The sequence below is a fragment of the Procambarus clarkii genome, chromosome 46 (assembly GCF_040958095.1).
Source record: "Procambarus clarkii isolate CNS0578487 chromosome 46, FALCON_Pclarkii_2.0, whole genome shotgun sequence".
NCBI classification, from domain to species: domain Eukaryota; kingdom Metazoa; phylum Arthropoda; class Malacostraca; order Decapoda; family Cambaridae; genus Procambarus; species Procambarus clarkii.
In genome coordinates, this window is record NC_091195.1 from 22,845,190 (window position 1) to 22,862,265 (window position 17,076).

The 17,076-nt window shown below is 50.4% G+C and overlaps 1 protein-coding gene across 4 annotated transcripts in view; it reads right to left on the reverse strand.

Moving 5' to 3' along the window:
• Nucleotides 1-2,952: 2,952 nt before the first annotated feature.
• The window catches only part of LOC138350668 (uncharacterized), a 625,641-nt gene continuing 611,517 nt past the window's right edge, over nt 2,953-17,076 (reverse strand). For 3 of the 4 annotated variants that reach the window (XM_069301848.1, XM_069301849.1, XM_069301847.1), the window contains one exon: nt 3,181-6,202. In XM_069301848.1, the coding sequence (XP_069157949.1) occupies nt 6,036-6,202 (167 nt within the window). In that variant the 3' untranslated portion in view covers nt 3,181-6,035. Of the gene's footprint in view, nt 6,203-17,076 lie in introns of all 4 variants that reach the window. The other variant, XR_011222187.1, reaches the window with a different exon arrangement.

Consider the following 17,076-nt stretch of genomic DNA (forward strand, 5'->3'; position numbering starts at 1 on the left):
ATCCCAGCCATCTCTGGGACACCCAGCATCTTGCCACAGGGTATCCCAGCCATCTCTGGGACACTTAGCATCTTGCCACAGGGTATCCCATCCATCTCTGGGACACTCAACATCTTGCCACAGAGTATCCCAGCCATCTCTGGGACACCCAGCATCTTGCCCACAGGGCATCCCAGCCATCTCTGGGACACCCAGCATCTTGCCACAGAGTATCCCAGCCATCTCTGGGGCACCCAGCATCTTGCCACAGGGTATCCCAGCCATCTCTGGGACACCCAGCATCTTGCCACAGAGTATCCCAGCCATCTCTGGGACACCCAGCATCTTGCCACAGAGTATCCCAGCCATCTCTGGGGCACCCAGCATCTTGCCACAGAGTATCCCAGCCATCTCTGGGACACCCAGCATCTTGCCACAGAGTATCCCAGCCATCTCTGGGACACCCAGCATCTTGCCACAGAGTATCCCAGCCATCTCTGGGACACCCAGCATCTTGCCACAGAGTATCCCAGCCATATCTTGGGCACCCAGCATCTTGCCACAGGGGTATCCCAGCCATCTCTGGGACACCCAGCATCTTGCCACAGGGTATCCCAGCCACCTATGGGACACCCAGCATCTTGCCACAGGGTATCCCAGCCACCTATGGGACACCCAGCATCTTGCCACAGAGTATCCCAGCCATCTCTAGGACACCCAGCATTCTTCCACAGGGTATCCCAGCCATCTCTGGGACACCCAGCATCTTGCCACAGGGTATCCCAGCCATCTCTGGGACACCCAGCATCTTGCCACAGAGTATCCCAGCCATCTCTGGGACACCCAGCATCTTGCCACAGGGTATCCCAGCCATCTCTGGGACACCCAGCATCTTGCCACAGAGTATCCCAGCCATCTCTGTGACACCCAGCATCTTGCCACAGAGTATCCCAGCCATCTCTGGGACACCCAGCATCTTGCTACAGGGTATCCCAGCCATCTCTGGGACACCCAGCATCTTGCCACAGGGTATCCCAGCCATCTCTGGGACACCTAGCATCTTGCCACAGGGTATCCCAGCCATCTCTGGGGCACCTAGCATCTTGCCACAGGGTATCCCAGCCATCTCTGGGGCACCTAGCATCTTGCCACAGAGTATCCCAGCCATCTCTAGGACACCTAGCATCTTGCCACAGGGTATCCCAGCCATCTCTGGGGCACCTAGCATCTTGCCACAGGGTATCCCAGCCATCTCTGGGGCACCCAGCATCTTGCCACAGAGTATCCCAGCCATCTCTGGGACACCCAGCATCTTGCCACAGAGTATCCCAGCCATCTCTGGGACACCCAGCATCTTGCCACAGAGTATCCCATCCATCTCTGGGACACCCAACATCTTGCCACAGAGTATCCCAGCCATCGCTGGGGCACTCAACATCTTGCCACAGAGTATCCCAGCCATCTCTGGGACACCCAGCATCTTGCCACAGGGTATCCCAGCCATCTCTGGGACACCCAGCATCTTGCCACAGAGTATCCCAGCCATCTCTGGGACACCCAGCATCTTGCCACAGAGTATCCCAGCCATCTCTGGGGCACCCAGCATCTTGCCACAGAGTATCCCAGCCATCTCTGGGACACCCAGCATCTTGCCACAGAGTATCCCAGCCATCTCTGGGACACCCAGCATTCTTCCACAGGGTATCCCAGCCATCTCTGGGACACCCAGCATCTTGCCACAGGGTATCCCAGCCATCTCTGGGACACCCAGCATCTTGCCACAGAGTATCCCAGCCATCTCTGGGACACCCAGCATCTTGCCACAGGGTATCCCAGCCATCTCTGGGACACCCAGCATCTTGCCACAGAGTATCCCAGCCATCTCTGGGACACCCAGCATCTTGCCACAGGGTATCCCAGCCATCTCTGGGACACCCAGCATCTTGCCACAGAGTATCCCAGCCATCTCTGGGGCACCCAGCATCTTGCCACAGAGTATCCCAGCCATCTCTGGGACACCCAGCATCTTGCCACAGGGTATCCCAGCCATCTCTGGGACACCCAGCAACTTGCCACAGAGTATCCCAGCCATCTCTGGGACACCCAGCATCTTGCCACAGAGTATCCCAGCCATCTCTGGGACACCCAGCATCTTGCCACAGAGTATCCCAGCCATCTCTGGGACACCCAGCATCTTGCCACAGAGTATCCCAGCCATCTCTGGGACACCCAGCATCTTGCCACAGAGTATCCCAATAATAGATGTAATTTGGAATGCTTTAACGTGACAATTCCAACCAGGCATAACTTCTTCTATTAGTTTTTTAGAAGGATTCTCTCTCCCCTTCCTTAACCAGCACTGACATAACAGATGAAAGAAAAGAGTAATTGAAACTGTTTTGATAGATATTACACTGAAGATTTGTGTTGACAGTTGCAATAATTGATATATGAATATTATCAAGTTTTCTGTTAAACAGACACTAAGCTTTTTCAGGTCAGCAATAGTGGCTTTCTGCCAGTTTAAATGTTTTAAGGTTGGTTACTGTTCTCACTGTCAGCAGCAACAGTTTGATAGTGAGGTATAATGAAGGTGAAGAATTTGAGAAAATTATCAAAATGAGACTTTCCTCTCCAGTCATTTAAAGGAAAGTCAACGTAATATTAAACTGAGCATAAACAGTTTTGACCAGCACATGCAAAAGTTTTGTTAAATTTTAAAAGCCTAAGTCTTCTTGTATCGTATTAAGTTTTTCTTAATTTATTAAGAAAATTAATATGATTTTTTATCTACGTGGTTTATATACTTTAAACAAGACAGGTCTCAGGACCAGAGTCCTGAGGACCATTGGCAACGTTTACCACTCGGATTTGTCTTACTCTGTTTCTGTTGAAAAAGTCATATCATATACCACTAGCAAGTTAATACCTGCCAAACAACAGGCCTTCAGAAAATGAGGGCAAATATAAGTGTTTATATTGTTTAAAGTTATATGTTACTGTATTTCAAATAATGCATGTATTTACTTTAATAGTTGTAGTACTTTACTATATAAAATAATAGTACAGTACTACTTACAGTATCAAAGCAGGCGTACATATGGTAGTTTCTTTACTAAAGAAATTGTTCATTTAAGTGTGTAGAAGGACACTTACTGTATTAAACTACTTGAACAGTAAGCTGCTTAACTGTACAAAAGATCTTGTACAGTACGTTACTTACTGTAATAAAGTAAGTGCCCAAAAGGCTTCCTACTGTATTAGAGCAAGTTTACAATAGGATACTGATAATATGATAGTACATATACGGTAAGCTGCTTAATGCATAATTGTAAGTTACAGTCGGCAACTTACTGTATTTAGTTGTACATTAAGCAACTTACAATAACACAGGTGTATATATGCTCCTGCTTGATCTTGAGGATAATAAGGTTAAGACAGACTAAAGTCAGACAAAAATTCCCAAATGTCTAAAATCCCTAAAATGTTACAATAACTAAGATCTCGTAACAAATAAAGACCCAAAACTAATAATAGTGATCCAATATACAATAGTAAAGAAAGTCTTATTGATAATAAAGTGTAGAAAATGCTAATATATCAATTACATACCAAAACTTATTCATAAAATCAGGAGACAAATGCTTATCTATACCTTCCACTACAGACTGGAAGGCTGCTTATCTATACCTTCCACTACAGACTGGAAGGCTGCTTATCTATACCTTCCACTACAGACTGGAAGGCTGCTTATCTATACCTTCAACTACAGACTGGAAGGCTGCTTATCTATACCTTCAACTACAGACTGGAAGGCTGCTTATCTATACCTTCCACTACAGACTGGAAGGCTGCTTATCTATACCTTCCACTACAGACTGGAAGGCTGCTTATCTATACCTTCCTCTACAGACTGGAAGGCTGCTTATCTATACCATCCACTACAGACTGGAAGGCTGCTTATCTATACCTTCCACTACAGACTGGAAGGCTGCTTATCTATACCTTCCACTACAGACTGGAAGGCTGCTTATCTATACCTTCCACTACAGACTGGAAGGCTGCTTATCTATACCTTCCACTACAGACTGGAAGGCTGCTTATCTATACCTTCCACTACAGACTGGAAGGCTGCTTATCTATACCTTCCACTACAGACTGGAAGGCTGCTTATCTATACCTACCACTACAGACTGGAAGGCTGCTTATCTATACCGTCTACACATAAGGGTATAACTACCCGATCTCTCACAGTGTTCAAGAGAGAACTTGATAAGCTCTGATCAACCAGGCTGTGATTCATACGACAGTCTGCTAGCAGCCGCGTCCAACAGCCTGGTTAACCTGTCCAGCAACGAGGAGGCCTGGTCGAGGACCGGGCCGCGGGGACGGTAAGGCCCTAAACGGCCTCAAGGTAACCTCAAGGAAGGTACCACCAGCACAATAAAATACATTCATACCTCCAACATGCCAAAACTCATACAAACAACGGATACCAAAACTCATTCTCACTATCATCAAAACAAAAACTCATTCATTCCACCAGCATACAAAAACTCATTCATTCCACCAGCATACAAAAACTCATTCATTCCACCAGCATACTAAAACTCATTCATTCCACCAGCATACAAAAACTCATTCATTCCACCAGCATACAAAAACTCATTCATTCCACCAGCATACAAAAACTCATTCATTCTACCAGCATACAAAAACTCATTCATACCACCAGAATACTAAAATGCAAACACTGGAACATCAAGGCCGTTGGGTACTGTCAACTGGGTGCCAAGTCACATGGGAATAACTGGAAATGACATTGCAGACGATGCTGCAAAACTTGCAACTAAGAGAAGAAATGTAGACATTTACATACCACAGAGTCTATCACAGATTAAGAAAGTAATTAGCAATAGAGCAATGCAGAAGATATATAGTGACCAGTACACAGCAGTTGCAACATCAAGATCTGCGGGTTGCCACAAGAATTACACCAAATACCAACCACATATTTTGATGAAAGGAGTACATCTGGAGTACATCATGTACATCTTACTGTACATCTACACATGTTCATCTGTAGATTACTGTACATCTACACATGTACATCTGTAGATTACTGTACATCTACACATGTACATCTGTAGATTACTGTACATCTACATATGTACATCTGTAGATTACTGTACATCTACACATGTACATCTGTAGATTACTGTACATCTACACATGTACATCTGTAGATTACTGTACATCTACACATGTACATCTGCAGATTACTGTACATCTGCACATGTACATCTAATACTTGATGAGACGTAATCATCTCATTGAGAGATGTACATCATAATCATTGAATTGTAATGTACATCTACATTGGTCTCGTGAGGCTGGTCTCAACAACCAGCTCCTCGTAGATGTGTCCTTGTACATTATTGGTCTCGTGAGGCAGGTCTCAACAACCAGCTCCTCGTAGATGTGTCCTTGTACATTATTGGTCTCGTGAGGCTGGTCTCAACAACCAGCTCCTCGTAGATGTGTCCTTGTACATTATTGGTCTCGTGAGGCAGGTCTCAACAACCAGCTCCTCGTAGATGTGTCCTTGTACATTATTGGTCTCGTGAGGCAGGTCTCAACAACCAGCTCCTCGTAGATGTGTCCTTGTACATTATTGGTCTCGTGAGGCTGGTCTCAACAACCAGCTCCTCGTAGATGTGTCCTTGTACATTATTGGTCTCGTGAGGCTGGTCTCAACAACCAGCTCCTCGTAGATGTGTCTTTGTACATTACTGGTCTCGTGAGGCTGGTCTCAACAACCAGCTCCTCGTAGATGTGTCCTTGTACATTACTGGTCTCGTGAGGCAGGTCTCAACAACCAGCTCCTCGTAGATGTGTCCTTGTACATTATTGGTCTCGTGAGGCTGGTCTCAACAACCAGCTCCTCGTAGATGTGTCTTTGTACATTACTGGTCTCGTGAGGCTGGTCTCAACAACCAGCTCCTCGTAGATGTGTCCTTGTACATTACTGGTCTCGTGAGGCTGGTCTCAACAATCTACCATATTTTAACATTATTAAAATTGTTAAGCGACCTACTGAGCTCTCGGAGGTACTTCTTGTTCTCCTCACTGTCCTGGATCCAAATAAAAAGGCCATCACCAGTGTTACGGCCAGGGATGCCCCTCCGGTGAAGTCCTCGCAGGAGTCTCTCCCCACCCACACCTGCAGATTAGAGGGAACATTGCAGCTCACACCTGGCAACTCTCCCCACCCACACCTGTAGATTAGAGGGAACATTGAACCTAACACCTGGCAACTCTCCCCACCCACACCTGTAGATGAGAGGGAACATTGCAGCTCACACCTGGCAACTCTCCACACCCACACCTGTAGATGAGAGGGAACATTGCAGCTCACACCTGGCAACTCTCCCCACCCACACCTGTGGATGAGAGGGAACATTGCAGCCCACACCTGTCAACTCTACACACCCACACCTGTATAAGAGATGGAACATTGAAGCCCACACCTGTCAACTCTCCACACCCACACCTGTATATGAGAGGGAACATTGCAGCTCACACCTGGCAACTCTCCCCACCCACACCTGTAGATTAGAGGGAACATTGAACCTCACACCTGGCAACTCTCCCCACCCACACCTGTAGATAAGAGGGAACATTGAACCTCACACCTGGCAACTCTCCCCACCCACACCTGTAGATGAGAGGGAACATTGCAGCTCACACCTGGCAACTCTCCACACCCACACCTGTAGATGAGAGGGAACATTGCAGCTCACACCTGGCAACTCTCCCCACCCACACCTGTGGATGAGAGGGAACATTGCAGCCCACACCTGTCAACTCTCCACACCCACACCTGTATAAGAGAGGGAACATTGCAGCTCACACCTGGCAACTCTCCACACCCACACCTGTAGATGAGAGGGAACATTGAAGCCCACACCTGGCTACTCTCCCCACCCACACCTGCACATGAGAGGGAACACTGAAGCCCACACCTGGTTACTCCTCACATACATCTCTTAAGGAGGAAGAGGAGAAGGGTAGTGGAGCAGAGGAGGAGGAGGGTATTATCACTACCACTCTCCACCACTGTCACTCACTACTCTCCACCACTGCCACACACCACTCTCCACCACTGCCACACACCACTCTCCACCACTGTCACACACCACTCTCCACCACTGTCACACACCACTCTCCACCACTGTCACACACCACTCTCCACCACTGTCACACACCACTCTCCACCACTGCCACACACCACTCTCCACCACTGTCACACACCACTCTCCACCACTGTCACACACCACTCTCCACCACTGCCACACACCACTCTCCACCACTGCCACACACCACTCTCCACCACTGTCACACACCACTCTCCACCACTGCCACACACCACTCTCCACCACTGTCACACACCACTCTCCACCACTGTCACACACCACTCTCCACCACTGTCACACACCACTCTCCACCACTGTCACACACCACTCTCCACCACTGTCACACACCACTCTCCACCACTGTCACACACTACTCTCCACCACTGTCACACACCACTCTCCACCACTGTCACACACCACTCTCCACCACTGTCACACACCACTCTCCACCACTGTCACACACCACTCTCCACCACTGTCACACACCACTCTCCACCACTGTCACACACCACTCTCCACCACTGTCACACACCACTCTCCACCACTGTCACACACTACTCTCCACCACTGTCACACACCACTCTCCACCACTGTCACACACCACTCTCCACCACTGTCACACACCACTCTCCACCACTGTCACTCACTACTCTCCACCACTGTCACTCACTACTCTCCACCACTGTCACACACCACTCTCCACCACTGTCACTCACTACTCTCCACCACTGTCACACACTACTCTCCACCACTGTCACACACCACTCTCCACCACTGTCACACACCACTCTCCACCACTGTCACACACCACTCTCCACCACTGTCACACACCACTCTCCACCACTGTCACACACCACTCTCCACCACTGTCACACACCACTCTCCACCACTGTCACACACTACTCTCCACCACTGTCACACACCACTCTCCACCACTGTCACACACCACTCTCCACCACTGTCACACACCACTCTCCACCACTGTCACACACCACTCTCCACCACTGTCACACACCACTCTCCACCACTGTCACTCACTACTCTCCACCACTGTCACACACCTCTCTCCACCACTGTCACACACCACTCTCCACCACTCACACACCACTCTCCACCACTGTCACACACCACTCTCCACCACTGTCACACACCTCTCTCCACCACTGTCACACACCACTCTCCACCACTGTCACACACCACTCTCCACCACTGTCACACACCTCTCTCCACCACTGTCACACACCACTCTCCACCACTGTCACACACCACTCTCCACCACTGTCACACACCACTCTCCACAACTGTCACACACCACTCTCCACCACTGTCACACACCACCCTCCACCAATACTACACACCACTCTCCATCACTGCCCTCACCACTCTCCATCACTGCCCCTCACCACTCTCCACCACTGTCACACACCACTCTCCACTACTGTCACACACCACTCTCCACCACTATCACACACCACTCTCCACCACTGTCACACACCACTCTCCACCACTGTCACACACCACACTCCACCACTGTCACACACCACTCTCCACCACTGTCACACACCACCCTCCACCAATACCACACCAATCTCCATCACTGCCCTCACCACTCTCCATCACTGCCACACAACACTCTCCACCACTGTCACTCACCACTCTCCACCACTGTCACACACCACTATCCACCACTGCCACACACCACTCTCCACCACTGTCACACACCACTCTCCACCACTGCCACACACCACTATCCACCACTGCCACACACCACTCTCCACCACTGTCACACACCACTCTCCACCACTGTCACACACCACTCTCCACCACTGCCACACACCACTCGCCACCACTGTCACACACCACTCTCCACCACTGTCACACACCACTCTCCACCACTCACACACCACTCTCCACCACTGTCACACAACACTCTCCACCACTGTCACACACCACTCTCCACCACTGTCACACACCACTCTCCACCACTGTCACACACCACTCTCCACCACTGTCACACACCACTCCCCACCACTGTCACTCACCACTCTCCACCACTGTCACACACCACTCTCCACCACTGCCACACACCACTCCCCACCACTGTCACACACCACTCTCCACCACTGTCACACACCACTCTCCACCACTGCCACACACCACTCTCCACCACTGTCACACAACACTCTCCACCACTGTCACACACCACTCTCCACCACTGTCACACACCACTCTCCACCACTGCCACACACCACTCTCCACCACTGTCACACACCACTCCCCACCACTGTCACTCACCACTCTCCACCACTGTCACACACCACTCTCCACCACTGCCACACACCACTCCCCACCACTGTCACACACCACTCTCCACCACTGTCACACACCACTCTCCACCACTGCCACACACCACTCTCCACCACTGTCACACACCACTCTCCACCACTGTCACACACCACTCTCCACCACTGTCACACACCACTCCCCACCACTGTCACTCACCACTCTCCACCACTGTCACACACCACTCTCCACCACTGTCACTCACCACTCTCCACCACTGTCACACACCACTCTCCACCACTGTCACACACCACTCTCCACCACTGTCACACACCACTCTCCACCACTGTCACTCACCACTCTCCACCACTGTCACACACCACTCTCCACCACTGTCACACACCACTCCCCACCACTGTCACTCACCACTCTCCACCACTGTCACACACCACTCTCCACCACTGTCACACACCACTCTCCACCACTGTCACTCACCACTCTCCACCACTGTCACACACCACTCTCCACCACTGCCACACACCACTCTCCACCACTGTCACACACCACTCTCCACCACTGTCACACACCACTCTCCACCACTGCTACACACCACTCTCCACCACTGTCACACACCACTCTCCACCACTGTCACACACCACTCCCCACCACTGTCACTCACCACTCTCCACCACTGTCACACACCACTCTCCACCACTGTCACACACCAGTCTCCACCACTGTCACACACCACTCTCCACCACTGTCACACACCACTCTCCACCACTGTCACACACCACTCTCCACCACTGTCACACACCACTCCCCACCACTGTCACTCACCACTCTCCACCACTGTCACACACCACTCTCCACCACTGTCACTCACCACTCTCCACCACTGTCACACACCACTCTCCACCACTGCCACACACCACTCTCCACCACTGCCACACACCACTCTCCACCACTGTCACACACCACTCTCCACCACTGCCACACACCACTCTCCACCACTGTCACACACCACTCTCCACCACTGTCACACACCACTCTCCACCACTGTCACTCACCACTCTCCACCACTGTCACACACCACTCTCCACCTCCTCGACCTTCTCCTCTTTTTTCCTTGACCTTCTCCTTCCTCCTCGACCTTCTCCTTCCTCCTCGACCTTCTCCTTCCTCCTCGACCTTCTCCTTCCTCCTCGACCTTCTCCTTCCTCCTCGACCTTCTCCTTCCTCCTCGACCTTCTCCTTCCTCCTCGACCTTCTCCTTCCTCCTCGACCTTCTCCTTCCTCCTCGACCTTCTCCTTCCTCCTCGACCTCCTCCTTCCTCCTCGACCTTCTCCTTCCTCCTCGACCTCCTCCTTCCCCTTCGACCTTCTCCTTCCTCCTCGACCTTCTCCTTCCTCCTCGACCTTCTCCTTCCTCCTCGACCTTCTCCTTCCTCCTCGACCTCCTCCTTCCTCCTCGACCTTCTCCTTCCTCCTCGACCTCCTCCTTCCCCTTCGACCTTCTCCTTCCTCCTCGACCTCCTCGACCTTCTCCTTCCTCCTCGACCTCCTCCTTCCTCCTCGACCTTCTCCTTCCTCCTCGACCTCCTCCTTCCCCTTCGACCTTCTCCTTCCTCCTCGACCTCCTCGACCTTCTCCTTCCTCCTCGACCTCCTCCTTCCCCCTCGACCTTCTCCTTCCTCCTCGACCTCCTCCTTCCCCCTCGACCTTCTCCTTCCTCCTCGACCTCCTCCTTCCCCCTCGACCTTCTCCTTCCTCCTCGACCTTCTTCTTCCTCCACGACCTCCTCCTTCCCCCTCGACCTTCTCCTTCCTCCTCGACCTTCTCCTTCCTCCTCGACCTTCTCCTTCCTCCTCGACCTTCTTCTTCCTCCTCGACCTCCTACTTCCCCCTCGACCTTCTCCTTCCCCCTCGACCTTCTCCTTCCCCCTCGACCTTCTCCTTCCTCCTCGACCTTCTTCTTCCTCCTCGACCTCCTACTTCCCCCTCGACCTTCTCCTTCCTCCTCGACCTTCTTCTTCCTCCTCGATCTCCTCTTTCCCCCTCGACCTTCTCCTTCCTCCTCGACCTTCTCCTTCCTCCTCGACCTTCTCCTTCCTCCTCGACCTCCTCCTTCCCCCTCGACCTTTTTCTTCCTCCTCGACCTCCTTCTTCCTCCTCGACCTCCTCCTTCCTCCTCGACCTTCTCCTTCCTCCTCGACCTCCTCCTTCCCCCTCGACCTTCTCCTTCCTCCTCGACCCTCTCCTTCCTCCTCGACCTTCTCCTTCCCCCTCGACCTTCTCCTTCCTCCTCGACCTTCTCCTTCCTCCTCGACCTTCTCCTTCCTCCTCGACCTCCTTCCTCCTCGACCTCCTCGACCTTCTCCTTCCTCCTCGACCTTCTCCTTCCTCCTCGACCTTCTTCTTCCTTCTCGACCTTCTCCTTCCTCCTTGACCTTCTCCTTCCTCCTTGACCTTCTCCTTCCTCCTCGACCTTCTCCTTCCTCCTTGACCTTCTCCTTCCTCCTTGACCTTCTCCTTCCTCCTCGACCTTCTCCTCTTTCTTCCTTGACCTTCTCCTTCCTCCTCGACCTCCTCCTTCCTCCTCGACCTTCTCCTTCCTCCTCGACCTTCTCCTTCCTCCTCGACCTTCTCCTTCCTCCTCGACCTCCTCCTTCCTCCTCGACCTTCTCCTTCCTCCTTGACCTTCTCCTTCCTCCTCGACCTTCTCCTTCCTCCTCGACCTCCTCCTTCCCCCTCGACCTTCTCCTTCCTCCTCGACCTTCTCCTTCCTCCTCGACCTTCTCCTTCCCCCTCGACTTTCTCCTTCCTCCTCGACCTTCTCCTTCCTCCTCGACCTTCTCCTTCCCCCTCGACTTTCTCCTTCCTCCTCGACCTTCTCCTTCCTCCTCGACCTTCTCCTTCCCCCTCGACTTTCTCCTTCCTCCTCGACCTTCTCCTTCCTCCTCGACCTTCTCCTTCCTCCTCGACCTTCTCCTTCCTCCTCGACCTTCTCCTTCCTCCTCGACCTTCTCCTTCCTCCTCGACCTTCTCCTTCCTCCTCGACCTCCTCCTTCCTCCTCGACCTTCTCCTTCCTCCTCGACCTTCTCCTTCCCCCTCGACTTTCTCCTTCCTCCTCGACCTTCTCCTTTCTCCTCGACCTTCTCCTTCCTCCTCGACCTTCTCCTTCCCCTTCGACTTTCTCCTTCCTCCTCGACCTTCTCCTTCCTCCTCGACCTTCTCCTTCCTCCTCGACCTCCTCCTTCCTCCTCGACCTTCTCCTTCCTCCTCGACCTTCTCCTTCCCCCTCGACTTTCTCCTTCCTCCTCGACCTTCTCCTTCCTCCTCGACCTTCTCCTTCCTCCTCGACCTTCTCCTTCCTCCTCGACCTCCTCCTTCCCCCTCGACCTTCTCCTTCCTCCTCGACCTTCTCCTTCCTCCTCGACCTTCTCCTTCCCCCTCGACCTTCTCCTTCCTCCTCGACCTTCTCCTTCCTCCTCGACCTTCTCCTTCCTCCTCGACCTCCTCCTTCCTCCTCGACCTTCTCCTTCCTCCTCGACCTTCTCCTTCCCCCTCGACTTTCTCCTTCCTCCTCGACCTTCTCCTTCCTCCTCGACCTTCTCCTTCCTCCTCGACCTCCTCCTTCCCCCTCGACCTTCTCCTTCCTCCTCGACCTTCTCCTTCCTCCTCGACCTTCTCCTTCACCCTCGACTTTCTCCTTCCTCCTCGACCTTCTCCTTCCTCCTCGACCTTCTCCTTCCTCCTCGACCTTCTCCTTCCCTCCGACTTTCTCCTTCCTCCTCGACCTTCTCCTTCCCCCTCGACTTTCTCCTTCCTCCTCGACCTTCTCCTTCCTCCTCGACCTTCTCCTTCCTCCTCGACCTTCTCCTTCCTCCTCGACCTTCTCCTTCCTCCTCGACCTTCTCCTTCCTCCTCGACCTCCTCCTCCCTCAACTATGTTGTAATCGCCACTACATAAAGTACAACAATCAACCACTACCATCACGAACCACAACAACCACCACTGCAATTAAACCCCCAACCACACCTATCAACCACCACAACAATCAACACCCACAACCATTAACCACCACAACAATCAACCACCACAACAATCATCCACCACAACAATCAACCACCACAACAATCAACCACCACAACCATCATCCACCACAACCATCAACCACCACTACCATCAACCACCACAACCATTAACCACCACAACAATCAACCACCACAACAATCATCCACCACAACAATCAACCACCACAACAATCAACCACCACAACCATCATCCACCACAACCATCAACCACCACTACCATCAACCACCACAACCATTAACTACCACAACCATCAACCACCACAACCATTAACTACCACAACCATCAACCACCTTAGCCGTCAACCATCACAGACATCAACCACCAGAGCTATCAACCACCAATACCATAAACCACCACAACCTCAACTACCATTAACAATAACCACCACTACCACTAATCACAACCATCAGCCACCACAATTACCAACCACAGCAATCAACCACCACCACCACCAACCACAACTATTAACCACCACTAGAACCAACCACTACCACCAACAATAAACATCACCCACCACTGCCACCAATCACAACCTACCACCACAGCCACCAACCACAACCCAGCAACAATTCCACCACCACTACCATGGATTCTCCATTAAGTGAAAGTAATGAATAAAATATTTTTAACCTACCTTTTATTATGCTTCAGTTTTATTTCTTGTATATGTAGAAATATATTTTTAAAATATTTCTACATTTTTTAAATATATTCCATCAATCAGGAAAACGATTTTTATGCAACATTTAAGGTTGCGACACGGTCTCAAAATTGTTTAGCCAAAGTTGTGCAGTAAGTTGTGGCAACTTATTTACAACCACACAATAACGTAGCTAATACATGAAAACAAACGTTGTCACACCTGGCTACTCTCCCGACCCACACTGCTACGATATATCGTATCGTGTTATTTCATCGCATAAAGACACGGTTATTTATTAGTAATACGTTCATTATTACAGGAAGAACGAGGTTAACAACCGTGGAGGTCGTTAACGGTCAGCACGGTATGGCTCTTCCGGTGGCGGGAATTTCTGTTAGCCAATCAGAACCACCGGGCGAGGTAACGTGTGCTGGCCGGAGCATGTGGAGAGACAGACCTCTACTCCCCTCCATTCAGTCAACATGCTGTCGTCACGTTCGGATGTTTGACCAACTGACCCAACTGTTCCAGTATGTTCCACCCTCACCAAAGGAAACGGACGTGAGGACCTAGCGGCATGGTAAACGTCTCTGAGGTGGTGGAAGGCACCGTCATTGACAGTTAGAGTCGTTGAGGTAACACACAGTGTCCGAGTAGTGGTCCTAATTACGGACAAGTGAATCTATAAGTGGGAAGAACAATCGGACAAGAGACGACCATTTCATGGTCGCAGTGTCTCTCTCTCTATATATAACTGTACTTGTGTACAATGCCTTAATATATATACATGTAATATATTGTATATAAGGTGGTTAGAGATATATCCGAATATATCCATGATGAAGTTTTTATACAATCTTATTTTCTTGTCCTTTGTCAGACCTCAGCACAAAGTGTGTCGCACCTGACAACAGGTCCAGCTGAGGCTGACACCTGATCAGATTAATGTACCCCGTTATAGTACAACGAAACAGGATAAACACTCAGAATAAACCTAAATTTAAATGTGTTCGGTTGTCGACAGTTCGATCCCAACAACACCTGTAGATGAGGGAGAACACGGAAGCCCACACCTGGCTACTCTCCCTCCCCACACCTGCACATGAGAGGGAACACGGAAGCCCACACCTGGCTACTCTCCCGACCCACACCTGCACATGAGAGAGAACACGGAAGCCCACACCTGGCTACTCTCCCTCCCCACACCTGCACATGAGAGGGAACACGGAAGCCCACACCTGGCTACTCTCCCTCCCCACACCTGCACATGAGAGGGAACACGGAAGCCCACACCTGGCTACTCTCCCTCCCCACACCTGCACATGAGAGGGAACACTAAATCCCACACCTGGCTACTCTCCCCACCCACACCTGTCTATGTCACACACTCATGCCAAAGAAAACTTATATCAAGTAAATCTAGCTTGTATTAAGCAAGACAATGTTGGGCTAAATATTGATCAGTGTTATCTTATAAGCAGTGAAGCTTGCTTAATGAATATTCTTGGTCGCTAAACGGTGCTCAAAGTTACTCAAGAAGCCTTATAACTTCTCTAATTCATGACTTTTAATGTAAAAATATTTTTGAAACCACTGGAAGCACTGTGAATTAAACAACTGAGTTACAGATATTCACGTGTTAAAATGTCGTCAATACGTACAGGTGAGTGACATGTGAGAGAAGTCCAGGTAACTATACCCTTCTCTTGAGGGAGGACACAGCTGAGCCGCCAGGTGGCAGCACCAGTCTATGGCGGGGTCGTCATCAGTGAGGTCCCGCCTGATGGTCAGGCGGAGCGTCCTTCCCTGGTACGGCAGAGTGTCCAGGGTCTCCGGGTCCACGTAGCCCGTGGCGTCCAGGGTTACCGGGACCACGTAGCCCGTGGTGTCCAGGTCAATGTCTGAAGACATACACTGAGATACAGTCACTGTCGTTACTGGTATGTTCTAAGATATAACAAGAAGACATACTGAGCCATCCACGCACCTTACTGCTGGGTTTATTACCTGATGACAAGTCCGTATTTTGGACAGTATTAATAGCATCTAAACTATGTATTAATAGCTTTTAAAAGCCACGGTCAAGGTCATCTGTATCAATGGTCAAGGTCATCTGTGTCAATGGTCAAGGTCATCTGTATCAATGGTCAAGGTCATCTGTATCAATGGTCAAGGTCACAGTCATATTCATCTGTATCAATTGTCAAGGTCATCTGTATCAATGGTCAAGGTCATCTGTATAAATTGTCAAGGTCACAGTCATGGTCATCTGTATCATGGTCAAGGTCATCTGTATCAATGGTCAAGGTCATCTGTATCAATGGTCAAGGTCATCTGTATCATGGTCAAGGTCACAGTCATCTTTATCAATGGTCAAGGTCTCATGAGAAGGTCATATAAACTAAGACAAGGTCACAGTGAAAGGTCATCTGGACCAAGTATCAAGGTCACAGGGATAGATGGGTCACCTGAATTAAGGATCAAAGTTACGGAAGGTCTAATTAACCAAGGGATCAAGGTCACAGTGAAAGGTCATCCTGAACATTAATTAGGTCACAGTGAAAGGTCATCCTGAACATTAATTAGGTCACAGTGAAAGGTCATCCTGAACAGGAATTAGGTCACAGTGAAAGGTCATCTTGAACAGGAATTAGGTCACAGAGAAAGGTCATCTGGAACAGGAATTAGGTCACAGTGAAAGGTCGTCCTGAACAGGAATTAGGTCACAGTGAAAGGTCATCTTGGACAGGAATTAGGTCACAGTGAAAGGTCATCCTGAACAGGAATTAGGTCACAGTGAAAGGTCATCTTGGACAGGAATTAGGTCACAGTGAAAGGTCATCTTGAACAGGAATTAGGTCACAGTGAAAGGTCA